We start from the raw sequence: 26,295 nt of genomic DNA, 5'->3' as shown, positions 1-26,295 counted from the left end.
TCATGTTCAATACATCACGGGGCAGAGCCCTGCAGGACGCTGCGTGTGTCCTTGCTCAAGGAAAGCGCTTCGGCTGCCGGGGCGCCCGGGCTGGCAGCAGAGGAATGCGGGACGTTGGCATCGGGCAATTTTGGAGCACAGAGGAGCCCCCAGCCCCACGCAGCAGCGGTGGCATCATCCCCAGGTGTCACCAAAGGAGAATCCCCATCAGGCTGCAGGCTCGTGAAGGCAAAAACAAAGCAGCAGGTGACGGCTTCAGGCTCATTTTGAGAAGAAAAAAGCGAGGATTGGATCAGGGGAGCCTCGTGTCCCTCCAAGGAGGTGGGGATGCCCACGCAGGAGGCAGCAGAGCCCTGGGGGGCACGGCCACCCCACACAGCATCCTTGGGGCACGGCGGCAACCAAAAGCATCCGCAGCAGGAGGAGAGGAGTCGAGCAGCAGGGCCGACGCAGCACGGTTCGTGGTCCCAGCCCACTTCCACGGGTGGTCGCATCCTGCAGCACCCCGAGGCTGCCGGGAGGGGTAGGACCCTCCTGGCAAGGCGGGGGGTTCTGCACCCCGGCCCCCCCATGCAGGAACAGCCTCTCACTGTGCTTGCTCACATTTAACATCAACTCAGTGCAGGTTTCCAGAGGTCAAATCGTTTATGGACACTTTGCCTTCATTTGAGCCTCGTTACATTTATTTTTTTTACTTTTTTTCTCCCCCATTTTTTCTTTTTTATGAAAAAAAAAATAATAATAATTGTAGTTGTTCCCAGCTGTACACATCCTGCTACATCCTTTGGCGTGAAGTTGAGCAGTCTGACTCGGCCGCCCTCCACCACGTGCAGTTCCTCGCTGGCGGGGGGCTTGCGGGGGAAACGAAGCGCCCATGGCACGGGGCGAGCAGGCAGGGGGGGAGCCGGCGGTGCCCTCAGGGCAGGGGGCAGCTGCCAGCCAGGTTTTCCAGAGCCATCGACCCTTTTCCTGATGTTGCAGACATGGGGATGCTCCCAGAGGCTGTACCAGGGCTGTGGGGACGCAGCTGCCCCCGCTGGGACCGTCCCCGCTGGTGCCCCACAGCATCACCGAGCCCAGGAGCGCAGGGGGCTGGTGGGAACGGGATTTTCCAGGCTTTTCCAGTCCTTTTTCTCAGCCAAACCACCCTCAGAGCCGCCTTCCTTAAATGCAGTTTTAAAGAGCTTTTTTTTCCTCCGTTCCTTGCCGGGTAATTAGCGCCCGAGAGCAATCCAATCCCATCTCCTCCGGCCGCTAATGAGCCGCGCTCTGCCTGGGACATCTCCCTCGGTTTGGAACAGAAAAGGGCAAAAAATCTCAGAAACGCCATCCTGAAGGGGAAAAGACACGTTTTCCAGGAAATCTCCTTTCCACCCCAAATCCTCTCCCCCTGAAGCGGCCGCGATGGCCGGAGGGAGGCGATGCTGGAGGCACACATCCGAAGCTCACGGCCCGCCCGTCCCCAGCGGGCAGCTCTCACCTCGACCCTACATGGGCTTTGCCCAGGTTAAAATCAAAAAAATTAAAAGATAATCCATTAAAAACGTAGTATAAAAATTCTCTTCCATATGCTACAATACAGGGTGAGCACTTCTGCTACACAAATACTTTTATTTCCCGTTATTTCTTTTTTTTTTTTCCTTTTTTTTTCTTTTTTTTTTTTTTTTTTTTTTTTGTTTTTTACCCTTTAGTACAAAATGCTGAAATGCAGGCCTGTGCGGGGATGGGTTTTGCTTCATCGGAACCTATATACCAGAAGACACAAGACCATATAGCCACAGGACCCTACCAAAGCCAGCCCCTTCCCCCCACCACACACAAACCCTACTTGTTAGTAAACTTTGCTTTAAAAAACTGTATTTTAAAGGTTATCAATTCTAATTCTTTACTTTCATTTGAATACAAAACACATAAGTTGCTATTATCTTTCGTGGCTCCCTGAGCTGAATTTACTATGCTTTCTTTGAAATCACTCCTCATTGCTTATGTCCGAAGACCAAGAAGGGCTCGAGCAGATGATTCCCGGATTCGCGGGCTTCCCCTTTTCTTCAAACATACGAGCACAAAAATCCATATAAAAACGTGATTGTTTTTGCTGATGTCCCGTCAGTAGCTGAGGATCCGACCGACTTCACCGCAGTCCGTACAGCGTCCGAACACGACTAACACACCGAACAACGCACGTGTACGACAGTAGGAACAACTTTCACCAGTGGACATCTTTGCTCAGTCTGGTTACACGCTGCATGTCCAGGTCGCGTCCCAAACGGACGCTTCGGGGCAAGGGGGGGGGGGGGGGGGAAGGAAAAAAAAAAAAAAAAAAAAAAATTGCCACCACCAAAACCATCAGTGGAATACAATTACAGCAGACGAAAAATACACACCTAGTGTACCGGGAGGGGTCCCCCACCCTTCCAAATGCTATTTACTAGTCCGGTATTTACATTTTTCACAAGTCTTATGCAGGATGCACCAAAAAAAAAAAAAAAAAAAAAAAAAAAAAGTCACAATAAAAAATAAGTCCTGTATAGTGCCACCAAAGCGCAGACGGAAAGAACCAGAAAACCAAAAAAAAAGGAAAAAAAAAAAGAAAAAAAAAAAAAAAAAACCCTAAAACCAAAACCAAAAGTCGTTTAGGGCTTCAATGTGTGCCATATTTGCAGACCTCCAAATAAATCCGTGTGTAATCCCGGGCCGCCCGTCGGTGGCCGAGCCCCCGGCCGCTGCCTCCGTGCGCCGAGCCCTGCCACCGCCCGGCTGCAGCACGGCGCGCGCGGCGCCGCCAGCCCCGCTCCGCTCCGGGGTTAGTAGATGACCTCGTAGACCGTGGCCTTCTTGTCACCAGAGCCCGTTACGATGTACTTGTCATCCGCTGAAATGTCGCAACTTAAGACAGACGAGGATTCCTTGGACTGGAAGGAGGGGAAAAAAAAATGGGAATCAGGTCAACGTGGTGGCCCAATGATGCTGCACCGAACCTAGAAGCCCCTGGGATGGTCCAGGAGCTGCCCACCGCCCCCCGTGCCCTCCCCAAAAAGCAGCCACGCACCTGGAAGATGCTCGCTCCGTAGGGCGTCCTCCAGGCGTTGAGCAGGTTGTCCTTCCCCGTGCTCACGAACCATTTCCCTGTGGCCGGAGCAAACGGCGTCAGCAGGGGCCAAGCTGCCCCCCCCCGGCACCAGAGCTGGGTGGACACCCCTCTCCCAGCCCCAATGGGTCACACTCGGGAAAGGGTTTGGGAAAAATTGGAAAAATTGGGAAAAATTGGGAAATGGGGAGTTTTTGGATGCCCAACCCAGCACCGCCACCGCCTGCGCACGCAGCCGGCCCGCAGCTCGCCCTCCCCGCGTTGTGGGGGCTCAGATTGTGGGGGCTCAGAACCACGACCAGGTGGAGCAGCAGGATTGTTTCATGGCAAAAACCCCACCGGGACCCTCCCCGGGACAAATCCTGCCCGCAGTCACCATGCTCAGCCCTCCCAGCACCAAAACCTCGTGCGCAACCCCAGGGCTCCCCGGGGTACCCAGGGGAGCGCAGCGCCCGCCGCCCCCACTCACCGCAGTAGGCGAACTTGAGGGAGAGGACGCAGCTCTCGTGGAGGTGCAGCTGGTACTTGTCGGGCTTGGTGTGGTGCAGCACTTCCACGTTGCTGCTCTCCATGCCCACCGCCAGCCACTCGCCCGTGGGGCAGTACCCCAGCGAGAAGATCTGCGGGGCAGAGGGGGGCTCTCAGCGGGGTTTGCGTCTCTCCAGATTTTGCAGGAGGCGCCGGGGGGACAGCACCAGACAGCTCCTCCAGTTCCGCCCACCCCACTCTGTTCTTTCTTTTTCTCTGGTTGATTTTAACCTGGTTTTGCTCACAGAGCTGACTGCAAAGCCAGAGATTCAGAAGGGAAAGGACCTGGGAAGCTGGAAGGGACGGAGCCCTGTCCTAAATCATCGCCCATCCCAGAGCTGGAACGGGGCTTGGCAGAGCTGGGAGCTGCAGGAGGGGCCCTGCTGGGGGTCTGCACGAGGCACCCAGCAGCATCCTGCAGGGACAGCGCTCCCGGTGCTGACATTTAGGACAAAAAGTGTCTGTCTGGCATGTCCAGAACAGAAAGGCTCAGCGTGGATGGCAGCACGGCTACACGAGCTGCGAGTCCTGGCTCCTAGGGTCTGGAGAAGCACAGAGACATCAGGGGTCTGGAGCCATGCAAAGCTCTGGGGGGTGCCAGCCCCACGGGATGGACACATTTACTAAGGGCATGTGAGGTCCCAGGTGTTTTTTTTTGTTTTTTTTTTTTTTTTTTTTTTTGGAAGAGGGCTCTGGGAGGTCTCCAGGGGCACACAGCTGCCCGTGCCCTGCTGCCACCCCACGCACCGGGCTCCTCCAGCATCCTGGTGTGAGCACTGCTCTCCTTATGGCAGCCCAGTCTTGCACCAGGTGAAAAAGCAACAAAAGAGGGGCTAAAAATGAGAGCCAGGGGGGTCCCACAGCTCCCACTGCCTCAAATGCTCCTGCGTTACACCCAGGCACCAGCAGGAAGAGCTTCCCTCCATCACCATGGAGGCACCAGCCACTTTTGGGGCCATCCTGAGCAGGCAGGCCCAGTTTTTATGGACAGAAAACCCCTGCACGAGGGCTCCACGAGCCCAAGGGCTCACCTGGGAGGTGAAGTCGTGCTGCTGGAGCTGCCGCCCTTCCCGCAGGTCCCAGGAGCGCACGGTGTTGTCCAGCCCCCCCGTCCACAGCTTCGTACCGTCATGCGAGATGTCTATGCAGCTGGCACCGTCCGTGTGGCCTTGGAATTGCCTGCGAGAAAACATAAAAAAAAAAAATAAATAATAATAATCTTGAAGGGGGAAGGCACGGCACAACCCACGGAGGGAGCTGGGGAAGCTGCGGGATGGGGGATTGCTCGGGGCAGGAGGGCATCACCGTGCGCACCAGCGCTGCACCTCCAAGGCTGTCCCCGCACCAAGCAAGTGGGAAACCCACGCGGGGAGCCCAGGGAAGGTGCCGGCTGCTCACCTGACGAGGGTCTGGTTGTGCAGGTCCCACACGGCGATGTTGCCGTCGCTGCAGCAGGAGAAGCAGACTTTGGCGTCGGGGCTGATGGCCAGCGCGTAGCAGGCGGGGGCGGAGGAGGTGAGCTCGGCTTTGATGCGGGGCGTGGGGGAGGCCAGGTCCCAGATGGTGAGCGTGCTGGCCTCCCCCCCCACGATCAGCGTGCGGCCGTCGGGGAGCAGCTTGCAGGAGCGGATGTAATTATCCCTGTTCTGGGGAGGGGGAGGCAGGGGCACGGGGCCACCGTGAGCACCAGGCTGGGGGGGACCGCGCAGCGCGCCGGCGGCACGGAGACGGAACCCCCCCATACCCCTTACCAGGCAGTCGAGCTGGGAAATGGGGCTTTTGCTGCCCGGCTGGCTGATATCCCAAATCTTTACGCAGCCCTTGCCGCCGGTGTAGACGTGCCGGGTGGGGTTGCTGATGGTGACGGCGCACACCACCTCCCCGTGGCTCAGCGTGTTGATCTGCCGGGCGTGCCGCGGGATGCCGGGGCCGGCCAGGGCGTCGTGGGGAAAGGGGACCGGCTGCATCTGCCCGTCGGCGCTGACGTGGAACGAGTAGGCTCTGCAAAAAGGGGGGGGCACAAGGGGGTCAGCCCCGGGAAATGGGAGTGCTGAAACGCAGCGCGGCCTCGCCGGGGGCACCACAAAATTGGGGGCCACCCGCACTTGACCGCGGTCCCCACCGCGGAGAAACCCCGCACCCAACCCCACAGAAAACCCTAAGGTGCTTACGGCTTCCCTCCAGGGATGGACGCCAGGCTGGTGGGCAGGCCGGGGGCTCGCATGGGTGGGTGAGGATCGAAGCCGACCTGCCAGGAGACAACGTGGTGAGGGGGGCACGAGCCGGGCACGGCGCACGTCAGCCCCCCAAGCCCCAGCCCCGCGGCTCCCCGTTTGCCCACAATTGCTCAATAGCTGATGGCGATTTTATCCCCCATGCCACCAGAAAGGGGAAGGATTGGGGAGATAACCAAAGATTTCAGGCCCTCCAGGGGCAGCGTGGGACTCGCTCGCCCTCCCCACACCGTTCCCAAGTCCCAAGTGGGAAGCTGCGCCCCAGTGCTGCAGAAACCCCAAACTCTGCATCAATGGCAGTGCTTTAGTTCCCTTTCTGACTGTGTTTGGGCTTTAAAACGCACAATGAGGCATTTAGCAGTACTAAAAATGGAATCATAGAACATCCCCAGGTGGAAGGGACCCATGAGGACCATCGAGCCCAACTCCTGGTCTACCCACGAGGGTCTGAGCGAAGGGGGAGCTGGCTGTGCAGTGCTTTTCCCACGAACCCAGGCCAGGATACCCCAACGCAGAGCGATACCCAAAGGTGCACACCCCAAACCCCACGCCCAGCACCCCTCACCAGCAGCCAAATCAAACCACGGCCGGCCAGGAGCACCCCCACTCCCCCACCCAACACAGGGGAACCCCCCAACATCCCCAAACCCCTCCCGCCCCCACCGTGAGCGAAAAAAGGAGCTAAAAGTGCTACGTACAGCTCCAAAGCTCACCATTGGCGACCGGCCGTAGGCGGCGGCGGCGGCGGCAGCGGCGCTCATCTGCGGGGGGATGTTGTGGAGGCCGGCGTAGGCTCCGGGGCTGGTGAGCGAGCCGTTCATCTCGTGGTGCCCCATCATGGCAAAGGGGGCCGCGTACGAACCCGCGATGGAGATGGGCGTCCGCAGGGCTGAGGCTGGGGGGGGGTCAGGGATGCGCTCAGGGGGACCGTGGCGCGATGGTTGTGCCGCCCCCTGATCGTCCCCGTCCCCGTGCAAAGCGCTCGGGGCTTGTGCCAAACTGGGGTGGGTCCCCAAAACTCGCCCCCCCCAAGCCCTGGGGAGCCCCGGGGGTACCCACCCAGAGGGTCCATGCCGCTCGGCTTGCCGGGCATCGGTCGCAGCCCCGGGGTGCTGCTCGTGCCCGGGGTGGGGGCGTCGTTCCTCGGCGTCGGAGTGTTCGACTTGAGCCCGGGCGTTGACGATTTATCGTTCTGGATGGAGAAAGGACCCCCCAAAAAAAAAAAAAACCCACATATAAAGGATGAGGTTCAACCACCAGCACCCATGGGAGGGCAGCCCCTGCTCGGGATGCTGCAGGAAGGGCAGGGCAGGGGACAGGGCACGGCACGTACGTGGCCCAGGTCCTTGGTTTTGGAGGAGGGAGTGCTGCTGGAGGAGGCGACCGAGGCCGGGCTGTTCGGTGCGTCCCCCTTCTTCAGCCCGCGGGCTTTGTCGATGCCGTTCTCCGGGGGGGAGTGGGCCGGGCTGACCCGGGGGGTGGCGGGGTCCTGTAGGATGGGAGAAAGCGCTCGCACCCCAGTATCATCCCCTGGGCCCCCACCCCAGCACGCAGAGCTCCCGAAATGCTGCTCGGCTCACCTCGTTGGAGACATCGACGACCAGGTCGTCGCTCTTGTCACCATCGCTGTCCTGGAACACAGCAGGAGTCAGCACCCCAAAACCCCACAGCAGCCCCCACAGAGCCAAACCCCCCCGGCAGCACCAGGCAGGGCGCATCCACCCTGTGTTCACCACGTTTTGCCCAAACCCAGCTTTCTTTTGCCCAAACAAGCAGTGCCCGCCCCTGCTGGCGCTTCCCGTGCCGTGCCACTCACATATCGGCTCATGCTGTCCTTCTCCTCCGCTTTCCGCTTCTTGGAGTCGATGCTGTAATCTGTGGAGCTCCGGTGCTTCTCGCTGGCTCTCAGGCTTTCCGAGGGCGACACGGAGTTATTCTGCAAAAATAAAATAAAACAGGCACGGCTGAGTTACGAGCACAAAGACTCAGGGGCTTGGAGAGCAGCAGCACGAAGGGCACAGCACCGAGCCCAGAACCCAGCCCCAAAGCCCAAAACCCCAGGGGCAGGCGAGCCCCCGGCATCGCCTCCAGCCCCATGTGGCTGCTCGTGGGCACCCGAGCCCGTTTGCCCCAAAAGCAGGGAGAAGGGAGGAGCTGCCTGGTGTTCTGAATGGAAAACCCTGCGAGGAAGCTGGGGAGGCTGCTGGTAAATAGGGACACCAAACCCCAGCCCCAGGCTGGATTTGGCACAAGGGCAGGCATTCTCCTCGGTGGCAGCAGAGCCGGGACCTCGTCCCCGGGTTTTATTAGGGGAGCAAAGGGCACAGCAGGGCCCAGCGGCCAGAGAGCTGCTTTATCTCAGCCCTGGCTAAGCCGCAGCAGCAGCCGAGCTCCGCCAAGCCAAAGGGCGTTCAAAAAACATTTAGAAAAACACCCGGCAACAGCAGCCTGGCGGCAGAGCCGAGCTCGCTGGGGTTTTGCGCAGGAGCCCCGGGCACATCCGAAGCCGTGGCCCCACCAGGGACCCCCCTCGCCCACCAGCTCTGGGCTGGGAGCAAAAAATGGGAACGGGGAAGCGGTGCCGGGGCTGGCAAAACCCCGACAGCCCGGCCCCGGGGCGCTGGGATTCAATTAGGTTCTGGGAGCCGCAGGAGCAGTCGCCGTCACCGCGCGTCTGGTCGCGGAGCTCGCCGCCCCTGCTAAGCAGAGCTGTTTCTAAGCCCCTCTGCCTGCCTTTCTTTTCCTTCTGAAAGGGAGAACTAAAGCAGTTCATGTTTCTCCTCGGTACCCAATAAGCAGCTTTGGATAACACCGGGGTCTTTCTTCTCAGGCAGTCATGCTGAAAAACCTCGGAGCTACCAGAGAATCATGTCAAGCATTTAGAGGCATCGATCCATTCAGCCTTCTGCTGGCGCGCCGCCAAGAAACTAAATATTTTTTATTGCTCAGGCAAGGCTAGGAAAATATGAATGACTAACTCTGATTATCGTGCGCATTAAACCTCCCCGGGGAATGCCCCGTGTTTTATTTTATAGATCGGGAACATTCCCATCTTTCACGGCCCCCTCCCCGCCCCTGCGAGCAGGCAGGTTAATGATGCCCGATTCCCCTCTCTCCCCCCCCCCCCCTTTAAATAGCACTTTTCTTCCCATCCGCCCTCGGCTCTCCAAGGGCCCCTCCGCAGCGAGGGGCCGGGGCCGTGCACGGATGGCAGGAAATCGCTGCAAAGCCGCGGCTCAGCCGGGCTTTGTGCCGGCAGCTCGGCTGCGGGACGCGGGCAGCAGGCACCCGGGGCGGGGGGCGAGGGTTGAACCCCCCCCACACAACCTATTCGAGCCCCCATCGTGCCACAAAGCAGCGCCTGGCCGTAGCGAGAGCCACGCCGCTGCCATTAAGGCAGGGCCAAAAAAAAAAAATTAAAAATAAATGAAATCAGTGCTGGAGGTGGCAGTTGCCCTCGAGCACGGTTCTTGAGCTGGTTAGTTAACTGCTTGACCTTCCGAGTCCTACTTAACACGGCGTAATAGCCCCAACCGGCCCGGCAGATTAGATGACCCAAGATAATAGGAGAGTGATCGGGAATAAAATAGCTTTCCTAATCGCTGAAGGATTTTTTTTTTTTTTTTATCCGCGCTCGCTCGCGGAGCTCCGGCAGCGGGGGGCGCGCCGCAGCCCCGGGGGGGTCCGAGCCCAGCACAGTGATCACATCCCCTAACGGGGTGGGGATTTTGCCTGTTTTTTTTTCCCTTTTCTTTTTCATAAGACCCATCGGAAAGGCGTCCCCCCCCGAGGTGACACCCAGGAGGCTGCTTTTTAATGTGGTAACTGGAGCAAAACCGCGCAGCCATCGGCACCGAGATGGAGAGGGAAGGGGGCACGGGGAGGGAAGGGGGCACGGGACTCACCGCGCTCGAGTCGCGCTCTTTTAGAGGCAGCCGGTGGCAGAGGCGAGGTCGCAGCCAAACAAAAAGAAGACACAAAAACAACAGCAGTTAGAATAAGGCTTAGAACAGAAACAACAAACCCAGGGGCTCCCCGCTGCAGTGCCCTGCCTGAGCTCAACCCATGCCGGGCTCCGCTCGCAAACCCATCTCCCTCCCTCGTGCCACCTCCTCCCCCTCTTCCCGTTCTCATTGAGATGGCAAAATGCACAAAGCATCGAGGAAAGGCATCGAAAGGCACAGGGAAGGGCATGGGGACGGGGTCCTGAGAGCCAAGGTGACAAACCCGGCAGGGTCCGTGCACGTTTACACGGCCCCGTTTCCCCTGGCACCTCCTGGTAACTGGGATTTGTGAAGGAAAATGAAGGGAACTGGGTAATTGCTGCCAGGATCTGTCTCCTGCTGGTGTTCACGGGGAGACAAACACATGTGGGAACCTCACAGCTATGGGAGCGATAGGGAAAAGATCACAGGTCCTGTGTGCTAACAGGGCGCTGCAGGGAAAACCTGCACCACTTTTGGTGTGCAGCTGAACCCGTGCCTTGTTTTTTCCTCCCCAAAAGAATGATTTATGGCTAATAAGAAAAAAACATGCATGATAGTGAACGTCACTGGTTTCCAGGCCATCAAAGCCTCTGAGCAGAGCTCTGATGGTGATGGAGGAGGAAGAGGAGGAGGAGGAAGGGTGCTCTGGCATCACCGCACAGCTCAGTGCCTGCAGGGCTCAGCCTCGAGGGCGAGCTCAGGGCCACAGGAGCGAATTAACCCAACAGGGCTCAACCCACCGGTGTCACCTCCTGGGTTGTTTGCATTCCCTGTCCTAAACGGGCACAGAAAGGAGCAATCTGGAGCCAACCCCCCCACCCCACAACACCCCTCAAACCCCAGCAGGCTCTGCCCCACCGGGCGCCCCTGGGTGACCTGGAGGCAGCGACGCCGCGCACCGGGGGGGCTCCGGCACCGCTTTGGGACCACCCCACAACCCCAAGCAGCACGGGCAGGGCTCTCACCTCTGTGGTCCAGGTCGTGGTGGTTCTTCTCGTCCTTTACAGCCAGGTGTGCCTGGCTGCCCAGGGCGCCGAGCGCCAGCAGCCCCGAGCTGCTGCCGGTGACGGGCGGGATGCCGGGAGGCTGCAAGCCCGAGGGGTGCGGCGGCAGCTGGACCGGGGGCCCGTGGGCGGCGTGGGAGAGGTGCTGAGCCTGGAGCTGCTGCTGCTGCAATGAGACCACCAGTGAGCCGGGGAGGGAGGGGGGCAGCGGGATGGGGGAGGCTTGGAGCCACCCCGGAGGAGCCCCGAGGCGCGCGGCGCCGGGAGGTGAGGCCGGCTGCAAGGAGAAGCCCCGTTAGCAGGAGGGACCCCAAAACGGGGGGTGGGACGGACCCCGGGGGTGGTCCCAGCCACAGCACGGGATGCATCCTCGATGCGAGACGAGCTGCATCGTCGCTGCAGGCCTGGTTTTGCTCTCCCCGACAGACAGAAGCAAAAGCATCAGCGCTACCCGTGCCGCAGGGAACGGCTCTGGCCGGAGCAGCGGCCGCTCAGCCAGCCCACAGGGACAAAAGCAGAGAGCCCAGGGGGTGCCCGAGCTGCAGGTGACCCTTTTGCCACTCTGCAACCCTGCCGGCACCCCCCGGCCCAGCCATCCCATGGTGTGCCCGCGGAGAGCTGAGCTGAGGCTCTGGGGAGGGGAAGGGACAGGAGGAGCCGCATCCCTTGCGCCCCTGGGTCAGATCCGAACTCTTTTTTTTGGAGAAAGCGGGCTGAGATCTGAGTCAGGGGGTTACTGCTCCAAGCCTGGCTCAGAGCGCTCATTCCCAAGCACCACATTTCAACTCCACAGCTCCTGTTCCAGCTCCCCACACCGTGGACAGCAGCAGGCTGCCCAGGAGGCTCCCCGGCACCGGCATCTCCATCCCTCCTGGTGCACCAACCCCAGGAATGAGGGGCTGGGGGGGACCAGCAGAGCCCCCACCTCTCCCCTGCCAGCCTGTGCTGGCACCAGCCGCATCTTGTCCCTCCCCAGTGCCACCAAACGTGGCACAAATGGTCACTGAGGGGGCAAGCAGGGGGTGAGGGTCCTGTGGCACGGCGAGCAGACGCACCACCAGCCTGCGCACCGCACGGGCACCCTGATGGGGGCACAGAGTGGGCAGGGGTCCTCTGAGAAAGCTCTAAAGGGGTTTTAACCCCTGCATGAAGCCAAGGTGACAGCAGCAGGCAGGGACCATCCCTCATGCTGACACCACCACGATGCCCAGGCAGCACGGGGCTGCTGCCAGCACCATCACGGCCCCGTTTGGTTTAATCCACGGGAACAAGGCACAAACACCACCCTGCAGCCCTCACAGCCCCATATTTTGGGGCACAGCCCCAAGAATTCCTGGGGGAAGCAGCGCAGGGGCCGGGCAGAGCTCGGGGTGGGCAGCCCACGCCTGCCCACCGCTCGCAGCTGGGCTGGGTTTCTAAACCCCGAGCGAGGCGAGAGGGAAATCCCCACCCCGCAGCGACCCGGGGTCAGATTGGAAAGTAAGCAGTCGCAGTTTCGGGCCGAGGAGACGCATTATCTCCAAACGCAGCTTCTTCCGGGCAGTGCAAAGGTCTCGGCTGTGGCAGGAGCCAAATCCAGAAGGCAATTATTAGGCACCCGCAGCGCCGGCAGGGAAAAGGCACGAATCGTTTCATCCTCAAAAGCAGGAGCTCCGGATTTCTGCTGGGCTGCTCCATCCATGGTGCGGGGAGGGGGCGGCATCCTCAGACCCTCCAAAATCTCACAGACGTCCTCAGTCCGGCACGCACGAGGCAGCAGCACAAGGAGCCCACGCTGGCAGGATGGGGGGCACCACGGCTCACGAGGGGGTCCCCAGCCCCATGGCTCTGCCAGCATCCCAATATTGATCCTTCCCATCTCCAGGTGAGCGGCACAGCGCCTGGCCTCGTGCAGAAACCAGTGAGCCCTTTCCAGTCCCAGCCCTGCATGATTTCCACCCGTTTCGGGCTGTGGGACCGCAGAGTTCCCCGGATGCTTTCCAGCCCCCAAATCCAACGCTTTCTCCTCGTCTCTCCACGGCGGGCAGAAGCGTGGTCTCAGGATGCTCGTCCAGCCACCTCCACAGGGCAGCAGCAGCCCTGGAGGCAGGGCAGGGAGCCCTGGGCACCCCGCTGCACAGGCAGACCCCGCACGGGGCTGAGGGCACGGCCCAGGGGCACGGCACAGCCCCTCCGAGCACCCAGGTGGGGCAGAGCGAGGCAGGCAGGACGGCTCAGCCCCCAGAGCCTCTCCCTCCAGTGGAGCAGAAAAACGCTGTTTTCTTCCTTTTTTGCTCTTTTTCTTTTTTTTTTCTCAAGCTGCTGGCAAACACGTCCAGCCAACGCTTCGCTGAGCTGCGTGGGACCGGCCCCATGGGGTACGAACCACCCAGCAAAGGGGTAGAAATAAGCACCAAGCCACGACGTCCCACCACAGCTTAAAATAATGTTTAAGAGTCATTTTTTTTTCCCTTTGGCAGGCAGGAACCGGTGAGCAGGAGGCACCTCGGGAGCTCCCTCGCCGAAGGGACCGAAGGTGCCAAAGTGACGACGAGCCCAGGGTGCCCACGCTGCGCTCCCAGCTCCGTCCTTCCCGGCTGCTTTGCTCTGCCACATCCACGCAGGAGAGCCCACGGAGCTGTGGGCACGCATCCCACCAGGAATCCCATATCCTGGAGGACCCCGCAGCAGGGGGGACCCTGCCCAGGTGTCCACGGAGCAGGGGGCTGAAGCGGAGTGAAGCGATGCCCCTCGCTTTGTGCCTGCTCTGCCAAAAAGCACCATCTCTCCCCACCTTCGTTCCTTCCCAAAAAAAAGGCAGTTTCCAAACCCCACATCACCAAGGGGTTCATTGCCAAGCAGCCTCGTGGGTGAAGCTTCAAGCTGGGGGCTGACGGGGTGCAGGAGCCCTTTGGCCACCTCCACCACCCCAAAACCATCCCCGTAACCTCAGCCCCGAACTGGGCACCTACTGCTGGCCGTGCTGGGAGCACCCAGGGATTCAAACTGGGCACCCAGCACCGGGGAGCACCCGGGGATTTGGGCAGCTTCCCCGTGGCACCCTGCAGCCCTCCTGGGGCAGGGGGCTGGGGACAAGGGTGGGCACCGAGCACCGCTCAGCCCCGGGTCCCCCGGCCAAGCGAGAGGAGGCGGCGAGGGGCGCGCAGGCGCAGAGCCCTTTTCCTCCTGGGGTCTCCCGGCGTGTGCCAGACAAATATGGTTAAGATATGAAGAGGTTACGGTTTACGAGAAAGGCTGGCAAGGAATATCTTGTACGTAGAGTGTTTTTAATTGGATTATGTACATCATGCTTCATGCCTTTGTTAACCGATTTAATGGTTCACCACTTAAGTTCACCACTTGCGTTAAATTTAGTAAAGTAGTCTAATCATTTCCAGAGCTATAACCAAATCAAGGGCTCAATTTCACAGAAGCCTGAAGCAGAGGAACTGTGAGACAATGGCCTAGATGCATAAAATTAACAGTTCTTGACCTCAAAAGGGGCGAAAAAAGGTTTTAATGGTTTGGTGCATTTTTTGCGCCGGTCGGTTTTGTTTTGGGCACCTGCTGGCGCGGTTACAAACACAGCCACCTCCTCTGGCCGCGAGGCCCCGCGGGGACAGCGGAGCCACCCTGTCCCTGCTGTCCCCACCCTGTCCCCAAGGGACATGGGGTGCGGGGGCCGTGCACGCCCCACGGGCTGCTCTCTCCCACCCCAGAAGCACGGACACGCGCGAGCGAGCCGCCCCACGCCAAAACCCTCCAACAACAAAGCGGTGCGGGGAGAAATTCTCTCTGGTGAAGGGTAAAAAGCTCTGGTTTTGGGGACGGGGTGACCAAAACCCCACAGCACGAGGTGCCTGCTCCCCGGGGAGCAGCCCCACGCCCTCCTCTGCCCGTAACTCCTGCCTCGTGCAGGTTCGTCAGGCAGAGCGATTAACTGGCTGGCTGCTTAATGGCGGGACGACACTCGCCTCAGCTCTGCTCCGAGGAAGCAATTACCTTGAAAATGGGGGTCACAGGCCCCGCTCGTTTACCTTAATTGAATTCCGATATCTGCCTCTAGCTGCCTGCCTCCTGGCTGGGGCTAGGAGCAGCCAAGCAGCGCCGAGCTCCCCCCCCCAGCCCCTGCCCGGCCCCGCAGCCGCCTGGGGCTGCCCGTTAAAAGGGAAAAACCAGGGACAGGCTCTGCACAGTGCCCAGGACGTGCAGGATGCAGCGAGAGCTGCTGCAAGAAGCTTTCTGCCCCTGCTTCCGTGCAGGAGAGCGGGTTAAATGCAGGCGGGGAGCTCCCTCGTACCATAAGGCAGAAGTGCAGACAGTTGCTTCAAAAAAAAAATAAATAAAATGTTCTATAGAAAACCAAAAGCAATGCTCCAAAAAATTAAATGTTCTCCAGAAACCAAGAGCTAGCCCCAAAAGAGCTCTCGGGCCGGGACACTGCTTGGGGACTGCGCTGCCCCGTGTAGGGGAGCTCCGACAGGAGCAGGTTTCCTGCAGGACCAAGACCTTTACACCAATTAAGAGACAATTAAAGTCATTAAGTCTTAAAAATGCTCGACAGACCCCGGCCACACCGAAGCGGGTAAGTCAATGCATGGAACAACTCCGGCAAGCTTACAGCACATTTCACATCAACAGTACAGGCAGAGGCAAGCCTGGGCTGGGGGGGCTGGGGGGACCTGGGCCCTGCTCAGCTCCCTTCGGACGCCCCCCAGCCTCGGGGATGAGCAGCATTTGGCTGGAGGGGGGGCTCCTGGTGCTGCCTGGTGCTGGGGGGGAATTTGGCTGCGACCCCACCTCGCCCAGTGCCAGATCAGGGGGGTTGGGATGGCCACGGTGCCATGAGCTGCCCTTCCCTAACGCCGCCCGAGCGCAGGATTGCCTCTGGTTATGGTAAATGATAGGAATAAAAGGGGTATACACACGGTGAGAGGCAGATTGGGAAGTCCACGTACCCCGATGATAGCATTCAACTCCGTCATTGTCACTTGCTTGGCACGTTCAACAGCCTGTGCAACTTGCTGTTGGTGCTGCGGGGACAGAGGCTGGGTCAGAGCAGGGCACGTGGCACCGAGACAGGTCCCCCCCACGCCCCGGGGCCACCCTGATCCCCCCCCTTTTCATTTTTTTATTATTGTTTTTAATTTTTTTTTACACTTTTCCTTGCCCACGACAGGCAAGGGGCTGGTTTTGCATCACCAGCTCAGTCTGGGCACAGCAGAGCCCACGAAGCCTCTCCCGGGGTCCCCCCCCCTCTTCCCCACCAAAGGTTTTGCAGCACCCACGGGGGACTGAGCCCCACTTCCCTCAAACCAACCCCAACCCCCCAAAAAGCTGCTCTGGTGGGGGAAGGTTCCCTGGGGAAGCACAGCCCCCACCCGGGGCACGGAAACGTCCTTACCTCTTGTGACAGAAAAGGCATGATCTGCGCTAAAATTGTATTCAGCCTTTTAGCAATTTCTGTCTGAAAAAAGGGAAGAAGAAAAGGCAGGGGTTAGCACGAAGCTGCCTCCTGCAGACTGCGCCGGGCTTCCCAGCAGCAGCAGCAGCAGAGATTTGCATCCCCTCCCCTCCCATCCCCTCCCCTCCCAGCCCCTCCCCACGGCGCAGGAGGAAGCGGCTCCCCGGCAAAAGCGCTCGGGGCGCACCGTGCCCACAGCACGGGGCAGGGGCTGCTCCCCCCTTCTGACATCTCAGCCCCACTCCTCTCATGGGACCGTGCAGCACAAAGCCAGCCCTGGCAGCTTCCCGACTCCTGAAGCTGGAATGAAGATGATGAAGGTCTGAGTGGATACAGTGCCCGGGGGCTGGCACCGCTCCGGCCCCGCGCTGGGTGCGGCGCACCCAAGGGACACACGGGTGGCAGCCCGGCCCCACCACCCATTTTCCAGGGCTGTGTTCTACCAGAAACCTCTGCAAACACAGAGGCAGAGGCCACCCCAAGCACCAAGCAGCCAACAGTGACCTTGGCCAGTGCCACGCGCAGCCGATGGTTTCCTCCGATCCCAGCTGCATCGGGCTCCTTCCCCACCCCAAGCGCAGCCGCTGGGGTTGCTGCTGCCATCCTTACATCACACCCCAGATATTCAACCCGTAACCATCCACACCTGTCAGCCCGACCACATTATTTAGGAGTTTAATAATAACAGCCTCTGCTGTCAAACTGTGGTTTCTGCGACGTCTCCATTAGCCGGGAATAACGTTTTCCTTCAGCAAAAACCCCGCCGCGCCTTCCAGGCGAGTCAGCAGTTTGCATCTCAGCCCCCAGCGCTGGGAGCCACCGCCGTGCCCGCACCGAGCGCCCCTGGGATGCTCCCACCCCGCAGCAAAGCCGTGGATAAAGGCTTGTAGGGGGGGCCTCATCCTCTCCAGGGCACCCCCCGAGCTGTGCAGGAGCAGGGGATGGATGGGGATGGATGGGGAGCTGTGGCCGGTCCAGGGCAGAGCATGCCCCGGATCCCAAGAGTTAACGCCGGCCGCTTTGCTGGCCGCAGCAGCTGTTAAAACAGCTTCTGGTCCAACTCAAACAATTCCTGAGCAGCCGTGAGGCTTCAGCGCCGCAACAATGGTCAGAGCGGAGCCCTGGAGCACAATCAAACGCCGAGGAATTCCTCCCGACAGCCCCGAGCGGTTACCAGTAAGGCAGAAGCGATTACCTGGTCTCGCTCCCATCGGCCAGCACCAGCTCAGAGCCCCCCCACGTGCCCCCCAGAGCCCCCCGCTGCAGCCCCAGCCCCTGTGGGTGCCGCCTGGAGAGGGGCTCACCCCCGCCTGCTCCCCAAAGGCTGCAGTAAAAGCGAGAAACCCAAACTGATCGTTTACAGGGGAGGAGAAAAAAAAACACAGCAGAAACTCAACGCTGCTCTGAGGGATGGAGAAGAGGCAGGGGAAGACCCAACGGGAAAACCAAGGGGCAGCAAGGCGCGAGGAGGACCCCAAACCCTCCAAAGAAACCCTCCGAAACACCCAGCGGCGAGGCAGCACCTGCAGCGGGCACCGCGCGCTCCGACTTCAAAGCGCCGGCGGTATTTCTGGACGCCGGCTTTTCAGAAAGCATCGCGGCGATCAGATGACACCTGATGCTTTTATTAGCCCTTTCAGAGGTCATGGGAATCGGCTGGTGCTGCATTTCAAGCAGGAGGCATCTCCCAGCTCCTGCCTCGGCGACTCAGGTGCATTAAGCCGCAGCTGGGCGAGCGCCGCGGCCGCCAGGAGCGTAATGGACCTGAAAGCAAGGACGCAAGGCTCGCCTCGTGCTCGGTGCACTTAGGGTGCTCCTTCCTTCCAGCAGGAGCCTCTCAGTGCCTGCACCTCCCCGGCAGCAGCACCTCCGTCCTCAAGCCAAATCCATGAGGAATTAAGCCACAAAAACCCCGCCGAGCCCCGCACGGGGCTGCTCCGGAGCAGCAGTGCCACGGGAAAGCACCCCGGGGCTGCACCGCCCGCTGCTCAGCCATAGGGAAAGCTCTCCCAAGGCCTTTTTGGCATTGACAGATCGATTAGGCTCTATATAAACTGCAGCCCCATTAAATATTTATTCCTTCTGATGAAGCCGATTGGATTCTGGATGCCACGAGCACTCGGTGTACGGCTCCTCCAGCGCCACCGCTCTCCGTGAGCAGATGCGTGGGCTCCTTTCTGCTGGCTCCTGGCAGGTTCCAGAACAAATTCAGCCCTAATTCGAATGGAGAACCCCAGTGCCAGCAAGAGCAGCCCCTCGGGCTGAGTGTCGGGCAGGTCGTTTAGGTGCAGAGGGAAGAATCCTGCACCCCAACAGGCTGCGGGGAGCCCAGGGAGCAGCAAGCCGCTGCTGGGTCTTTCCTGGGCGCTGCCAAGCACTAACACCACCCAGACACACAAAACGCACCAAGAACAGCCATTCAAGCCCAATTTCCCCCAAATTTCCAACAAAGACTTGAAGAAAAGCTTCATCCCCTACAAAAAAGACCTCCCACATTCAGCAAGCAAGAATCCATTAATGTCCAAAACGCTACAACCGCCACGGTTCCTGTTAGCAGGAGCCTCGATAATCTTTAAATATTTGTTCACTTTAATTTTTCCCATTCCCCAGCACATTAAACTCCAGTTGGCCCCGTTAGAAGTTTAATTGGCAGCACAAAGGGATGCTCTGGGGCTGCGGGATCAGGGCAGGGCTCCACACCCGACACCTTCCCCGTTCGTCGTGCCCCGCGGAGCCCCCCCAGCCCCAGCGGGCAGCTCCAGCCATGAAAAATCCCTATTTGTGGCACGGGGTTGCCATGGCGATGGCTGGCCCCGCATCCCCACGGCACGCACCGTGTGCTTTGTCCACAGCAGAGGATGGAGAGCCAGGAGCCATATGGGGTGGTGGCAGCACCGACACCCACCGGAGCACCCCAAAGGATGCTCAGCCCCAGCAGGGATGCCCCCAGCAGGTAAAAAGGGCGAGGAGAACCCAAAATCCCCACTAATCCCGCTCTGCCCTCAGCCCCACCAGGGATCCGACCTGCTGCTGCACCAGAAATGCTTCTGGCTCAGCGTTTTGTGAGGATTTTTTGCGATTTTTCTGATTTTTTTTGATCAGACACCTGCGGTGCCTGCATCACCCCCAGCACCCGGCTGACCCCCAACCCTCCCCGGCGTGCCGACTTCATCAGGTGGGACAACACCACAGAGGGAGCACCAAGCACGAGGCAGCCCCAGCTCTCCATCCCCTCCACAAAACACCCCACAACAGCTTTAAGAGCCCCTCGGTGAGCCCCCAGCACCCCGGCTCCCAGGGCGAGGAGCCCCCCGGAGCCCCCCGGCCATGCCCCAGCTCCGCACCCGGCTCTGCCCCAGCCCAGCCCGGCGCGGGAGGAGGACGAGGAGTAAATCACACCAGCCGTGAAGCACCAGAAGCGTTTGTTGAAGCCAGGATATTGTCTCTTTAAGCACATGAAAATCAGGCCCTTGAGCAGTGTGGTTCTCACTCCGGCACACAATTATGGGTACTTTCAGCTGTCTACCACTATTTCAAGTGCTCTCTCCAACCGGGCTGTCAATGGCATGTTGAAAGCTATTTGTGGCTGCTATCGTTATTAGCAAAGTGGAGAGCTTCGCTGATGAGAATTAAATTCGGGGAGGGGGCGCCGAGGGGCGGGCACCCCCCCACCTCATTACTGGGGGGGGGGCAGAGCCCAGCCGGGGGCACCCGCAGCTCCAAAGGGCTGGCACGGGCTCGCTCCTACCTTGGGAGCCCTGAAAGCATCACCCTAGCAAATTACTTGGCTTCCGAAGTATTTAGCAAATTATTACCTGGCACTCCTCGCTAACGAGCACGACAGAAAGTATATTGTGTTCTTGGAATATTCTAGAAAAGGGGGGGGAAAAAAAAAAAAAAAAAAAAAAAAGTAAGCCTCTCTTCCCAGGGAAGTGTCGGGAGGGTTTAGGTTTGTTCCAAAGCATTAAGTGTTTAAGCACGAAAACAAGAAGTGCTTATGTGGAGAGTTCTCAGCCATAAAAAAAAAAAAAAGAAAAAAAACAACCACGAGGCACAAAGGTTCCCCCTCCGAGGTGTCCTGTTTCCCAACGCAAAATTAGTTTTTCTTTTGGAATCGTTGCTCCCTCGGATGGCGTCTGGCGATTATCTGCCCAGATCTGAACAAAAACAATGCCGAAACAAGACGGGAAAGAAGGGCTCTTTGTGAAAATCAATTAACCTTAAAAAGAGTTTCGCCGGGGTTTGGGAAGGGAAGCCCTGAGCAGCCCCGCGCCGGGGAAGCCGAGCGGGGTAACAGAGCGCTGCATTCACCGCCAGGCCGATGTAAGGAGCGATTGACTGCCTGACATGCAACAAAGTGGGTAGTCACTTCCTAAATATTTCCTTGCATATGGACTTGTTTATGAAACTGCATTTTTTTCTTAACGAGAAACAAAACGAGAAGAAAGGGAGGGGGGGGAAAAAAAAACACAAAACAACCCAAAACGCGCACCCGGGCGCATATGCACGCGCTTAATATTCGGCGCAGAAGAGATAATCTGTTATATAAGCCCACAGCCAGACAATCCCCTTTTGCTTAAAGATGAAGTATCCATCAATGTTTGTCTCAAGCAGATGTAATCACAAGCAGTCAAGTCTGGAGGGCAGGACACCGCATGAATAATTCAGGCACTTCAGCCTCCTTGATTGTGCGCGGATAAAACACGAGGCAACGCCGAACAGGTCAGCCCCTGACTTCCTTGCTCGGACCCGACACGGCCACGCCGGGCTCTGGTGGGCACGGGGCTACCCAAATTGGGCACGGAGCTACCCAGGAGGGGCTCAGCCCCCAGGGTCCTGGCTCAATCCCCAGCCCCGTGCCCGTTCCCACCTGATTTTGGCCTGGAAACGCGCTGGGCTCGCCGCGGTGCTTCCTCCGGCACCACGCACGCTGCTGTCAATTGAAGCAGGAGGCAGCTTCGCCTCCCCAAATTTCCCACCCAGCAAGCACGAGGCACACGGTGTATGGCACCAGGAGCAACGCGGGCTGGGGGCACCCCGGGAATTCACCCCCAGAGGAGCCCCCGGCACGTCTCGGGGTCCCCAGCACCGGGGTGCTGCCACCCTGCAGCATCCAGGTGGGAGATGGTGAGGGCACCCCCCTGCCTCCCTGCCAAAAAGCACCCATGGGCACAGCGGGGCTCTTCTATAACTCCAAAAACGCCCCAGACCTGAGGCCAACGGGGAAGGCACGATGCACGGGGACACACCACGGCACGGAAGGAGCCGAGCATCCCACCAACACCCCACAAAGCCAAGACCAGCGGCCGGCCCCCATCCAGCAGCACAGCCCCTCCTGGAGCAGGGCTCTGCAGGCACCATCCCCGGTGCAACACACCCCGCACATCTCAGAGCTGCTTTCTTAAGCCCCCATCAGCAGAAAAAGCAACATTTCAACACCTGCATGGGGCCAAGCCATCACAGCACCAGCGACCAGGTGACAAAATGTGCTGCATCCCCAAACCAAGGCTGGCAGAGAGCTGCCAGGGCAGCGGGCACCAGCCCTGCGCACGGGGGCATCCCGGGCCACACCACAACCAAAGGCACCCGAGGCGAAGCAGCCTCACACAGACACCTCTGGCTGGGTGAAGCGACAGAGAACAGGGAGTTGGGATAATCTGCATGGAAGAAGACGTTAAAAAAAAAAACAAAAAAAAACCACCACCCAACAACAACAAGCAAAAACCCCAGCCAAACAAAAGCCCAACAAAAAGCCCTGCCGGCTAAGCAGTAATTATTTGTGCTACTCTGTGACTACACACACCAAAAAGCCGAAGGGAACCGTGTGTGAAGGAGAGGCAGACTCCCAGACACGCTGCTTTGAATTTAATCATCTGCTAACGACACTTCCATAGGCAGGACCGCGATGCTGCTATTAAGCAAAACCACTCTGGAGCTGAACGGGGCTGATCTGCGAGTTGCAAAGTTGATGTCAACTCGGATCTGCCTTCAGTTCTTAATTAGAACTACTTCTAAAACCAGTAAGCAGCAGCAGCACAAATAATCAGGTCTAATCTCAATAATAACTTTATTCCTTTAAGTTTTACCATCATGTGCCCAGCCTTTAGGCTCTTTAACCGTAATCTTATCAAGGTAGCACACCGCATTCTGCTCCGGCCTTGCTATATTTTTCCTTCGGGCAAGTTACATATTAGAGGAGACCCAAAAGGAAAAAAAAAAAAAAAAAAAAAAAAAAAAAAGCACCAAACATTGCTTCATTTTTCCAGATGCAAAGACAAACCCGTGCCATTGAGCAACACACCAGCGGCTATCGGCATCCCGAAGATAATTCCCTAATTCCCTGCAAGTCTCACGCCACGGCGCCGCGAGGGTCGGGGTTTGACCCCAGAGCGGGGTTCTTTGCCCCACCAAGGAGGGGAAGGCTCCAGGGATCCCCATTTTCCGAGCACCGGGAACCCACCACGCCGGGCACGCACCTCCTGGCACCCCCTACAAACAGATTTCCCAAAATCCGAGTTTTTCCCGAGCGCACACACCAAATCTGCTCCGCCAAACGGGGCTGCGGGGCCCCGAGGCTCCCCTGGAGCCACCTCCCCGACCCTGCCCTCGCCCCCGCTCACTGCTCAGGGTTTATTTCCCCCCCCCCCAATACCGAGAAAAAGGGCAAAGAGGAGAGCCCCCCCAGCCCCACCTCCCCCCTTCCCATTACTCACCTGTTTGTGCATTTCAATATTCAAACCGTACGACATCTCATAGTACTGGGGGAGGGAGAAAACACACCAAAAAAAGAAAAAAAAAAAGAAAAAAAAAAAAAAAAAGAAAAAGGAGCCGAGGTGAATTTGAATTCATTTACCAGGCGGCGTTTGCATAAGGTCATTACCAGAAAGCATCCTGGTGGGGGCCGTGCTGGCAGCCGAGGAAATGACACCTTACAGCCAGCAGATGTTTCTGGCTCGCCCTGGGGACACCCCACAGCCCTCCCATGTCCCCCCCCCCCGGGGGCACGAAGCGGCTCAAACCCAGGGGTCGGGGGCTGGAGGGCTCCGGGGGGGGGGTCACAGCCCCCAGCCAGCCCATGGGGGGCACGCAGAGGGCTGGGCTGGACCGGACCCGGGGGCAGCACCGGGGGGCCGGGGGGTACCGGAGGGGGGGTCCCGGTGTTCCCACGCCCCCACCATCCCCCCCCTGCGATTAGGAGCCTGCGGTTGGGAGCCGGGGGGGGGGGGCTCAGCGCTGCCACCCCGAGCCTGGGCTACCGCAGGGCGGGACGGGGGGGGGGGGGGGGTGGGAGGGGGCGGTGGCGACCCCCCCCACACTTATTTCTCCCTTTTCTTTTCCACCCCTCCCTCGGCCGGGGGCTCGTCGGCGGGGCCGCCCCCCCTCCACCCCCCCACCCCCCCCGCCCGCCGCTCACCATCACGTAATGGCGCTGCATCTCCGTCTTCTCGTTCGCCAGCTTGTCGTACTCCACTTTCAGGCTGGGGGGGGGCGGGAGGGGGGGGGAGCAAAGCACAACCGGGTGTGTGTATGTGTATGGGGGGGGGCCGTCAGCCACCACGGGGCGCAGCTCGCCACGGCCACCCCCCTTTTTTTTTTTCCTATTTTTTTTTTTTTTTTAAGGTGTCCCCCCCCCACTACCCCCCCCACTTTCTCCCAAGGCTCACCTGTGGTACTGGGCTTGCAGGAACTGGAACTCGTCCTTGATCCGGTCGCACGATTCGGCCACGGTGAATTTAAAGCCCGGCTGGCCCGGCTGGTGCGGAGCCTGCGGGGAGGGGGGGGGGGGGACGCTCAGCGGCTTGGGGGGGGGGGGGGTAAAAAAAGGGAATTGGGGGAAGCTCAGCCAAGGGAAGGGGGGGTCCGGGACTCACCGGGTGCCGGCCCTGGGGGTACATGGCCGGGCTGGGGCGCGGTCACTGGAGCCAGCCGCGACGATCGCGACGTGCGCTGCTGCCCGCCGGCCACGGAGCGCTCCCGGAGAGGCCGAGAACTGGAACAAAGAGACGAGAGGAAAGTCCGTGCGGGGGGCGGAGGAGGCGAGGAAGGAGGGGGGGGAGAGAGAGAGCGAGAGAGAGAGAAAAAAGGAGGGGTGAGGAGGAGAAAAGGAGGCTGAGGGGGGGGGAGAAAAAAAGCAGCGGGGCCCCGGCCAGCCCCGCTCGCCCCCCGGCGCAGGCTCCGCACCGCGCGGCTCGGCCGGGGAAGGCGCTGCGCACCCGCGGAGCCCGGCCAGCCCCTGCTGCTGCTGCTGCTGCCGCCGCCCGAGCCGCCGGGCTTTACCCCCCCCCCCTTCCCTCCCTTTCCAAGAGCGAAAAAAAAAAAAATTAAAAAATCAGCCAAAAAAGGGTCATCGTCATAAAAAAAAAATGAAAACAAAGCGGCGAGGAAGGAGCCCCCGAGGTATTCCTGGGCGAGAAAGGGGGGGAAGCAAAGCCAGGAACTAACGGCGGAGCACGACGGCCATGGAGGAGAGGAGGAGGAGGGGGAGAAGGCCGTACACATCCGAGCGACGGCACCGGCCGCTCCGCTCCGCTCCTCCCGGCTCTCGGTTCAGCTCCGGAACGGCGGCGGCGGCGGCGCCGGGGCTCCTCGGGCCATGCTGGGCTTGGGGGGGGGGGGCGAAGGGAAGAAGCAGAAGAAGAGATCCGGGGGGTCGGGGTCGCGGCGGGGTCGCGGTGTCTGGGGGGCGCTCCCCGGGGCCGGCTCCCGCCGCTCGGTGCCGCCGCCGCGCGCGGACTGGGGCAGCCCCGGAGCACGCGGCCCGCGCCGCCGCCACCGGAGCGCGCCCGCCGCTGGGCGGGGCCAGCAGCCCGGGCGGCCTCGGAGCTCAGGCAGCCAATGGCAACGCGGGGAACCCACGTGGGGGCGGAGGGGGAGGCCGCTGATTGGACGCCGCCGTAGGGGACGTCACAATGGGCAGCGCGGGAGGGGCGGCCCCGCCACCGGGCGGCACCGGGACGGCCCCGAGCGGGAGGCTGCGGGGCTGCCGGGTTTTGGGTGTTTTTTTTGTTTTTTTGCCCGATTTTAAATTTTTTTCACGCTGTTTGAGGTTGAACGCGGGGAAAATGGTTGGCACAAAGGGAAAAAGAGCCCCGGGAGCGGCTGCAAGCCCCGCTGAACCCCTTCTCAGGGAGCTACCGGGCTCCACCGCCGGTCCCAGCCCCGCAGTGCTCGGGGGAGTCCCGGTCCCGTCCCCATCCCGACCCCATTCCCGGCCGAGCCCCGCAGCCCCATCCCGGCGGCACAAAATGGCTCCCGCGCCGCGCGTCACCCGGAGCCTCCCCACCCCACGTGGGGCCGCTGTCACTCAAACCTCCCCCTAACCAATCAGAGCACGGCGCTGTCTCCTCCCGCCACCCCATTGGACAGCACCGGCGCGGCTGCCACTCGGGCGGCGGAGCTGTCAATCAAAGCCACGTGGGGCGGAGCGCTGACAAATGCCTCTGCTTTGCAGCCTCCCGCTTGCAAATAGTGCCCGGAATGGCTGCTTAATTAGCTCTGAATGGCTTTTCCTCCCAGCTCAAACAATCTGTCACTACCGCGCGGCGAAGGGAGCCATGCATAAAAAAGTAAGCAGAGGCTAAATATCAATTTGATTTTGTGTATCAAAGGAATATTTTATATTATTTTTTTTTTTTTAATTTTTTTTTTTGACTTTTTTTTTTTGACTTTTTTTTTTACTTCTTTTTTTTTTTTTACTTTTTTTTTTTGACTTTTTTTTTTACTCTTTTTTTTTTTTTTACATTTTTTTATTATTATTATTATTTTGGCGCTCCCTCGTAACGAAACGCAGCGATTTAAATAAGAAAAAATAAAAAAAATTGGGGTGAAAAAGAAGAAAAAGCCCCCCCCAGCCCCAGCCCAGCGCCTCCTCTGCTCCCCCCCCCACCTCCCCGGATCGGTACCGGGGGGGCCGGGGACCCCCTGGCGGTGCACCCCAAGGAGGGTCCCGGGGGGTCCCTGGGGGGGGTCCCCGGGGGGGTCCCGATGGGGCCGGGGGCCGCCCCCCGCCCCC

General features: G+C 59.7%; 1 protein-coding gene across 5 annotated transcripts; it reads right to left on the bottom strand.

Moving 5' to 3' along the window:
* Positions 1 to 729: 729 nt before the first annotated feature.
* On the bottom strand, positions 730 to 25,073 carry TLE3 (TLE family member 3, transcriptional corepressor). 5 transcript variants are annotated; one of them, XM_068695420.1, is made up of 21 exons: positions 24,779 to 25,073; positions 24,155 to 24,273; positions 23,948 to 24,048; positions 23,698 to 23,761; positions 22,997 to 23,041; positions 16,224 to 16,286; positions 15,748 to 15,852; positions 10,802 to 11,006; positions 9,756 to 9,772; positions 7,667 to 7,786; positions 7,431 to 7,481; positions 7,184 to 7,339; positions 6,910 to 7,042; positions 6,564 to 6,745; positions 5,788 to 5,864; positions 5,368 to 5,617; positions 5,015 to 5,262; positions 4,648 to 4,795; positions 3,558 to 3,708; positions 3,050 to 3,126; positions 730 to 2,912 (listed from the first exon to the last, which is right to left on the bottom strand). In XM_068695420.1, the coding sequence occupies exons 2-21, from the start codon at positions 24,176 to 24,178 to the stop codon at positions 2,805 to 2,807; spliced, it is 2,325 nt and encodes a 774-aa protein (XP_068551521.1). In that variant the 5' UTR covers positions 24,179 to 24,273; positions 24,779 to 25,073; the 3' UTR covers positions 730 to 2,804. The 5 variants fall into 5 exon arrangements, with proteins under 5 accessions (XP_068551521.1, XP_068551523.1, XP_068551524.1 ...); XM_068695422.1 differs by having other exon boundaries at positions 15,778 to 15,852; XM_068695423.1 differs by having other exon boundaries at positions 10,802 to 11,003; positions 15,778 to 15,852.
* Between the last annotated feature and the right edge of the window lie 1,222 nt (positions 25,074 to 26,295).

The sequence above is a fragment of the Anas acuta genome, chromosome 12 (assembly GCF_963932015.1).
Source record: "Anas acuta chromosome 12, bAnaAcu1.1, whole genome shotgun sequence".
Taxonomy (NCBI): domain Eukaryota; kingdom Metazoa; phylum Chordata; class Aves; order Anseriformes; family Anatidae; genus Anas; species Anas acuta.
The sequence above is the reverse complement of the archived record's forward strand: the minus strand, read 5'-3'. Positions and strand labels throughout refer to the sequence as shown.

What these genes read in the sequence shown, in the direction of transcription:
- TLE3 (XM_068695419.1), bottom strand. Translation starts at nt 24,178, where the DNA reads ATGTACCCCCAGGGCCGGCACCCG. An exon ending in ATATTGAAATGCACAAACAG is followed by an intron (nt 16,287 to 22,996) that starts GTGAGTAATGGG and finishes CCCTTTTTTCAG; the next exon opens with ACAGAAATTGCTAAAAGGCT. An exon ending in AGGACAGCATGAGCCGATAT is followed by an intron (nt 7,482 to 7,666) that starts GTGAGTGGCACG and finishes GCTGTGTTCCAG; the next exon opens with GACAGCGATGGTGACAAGAG.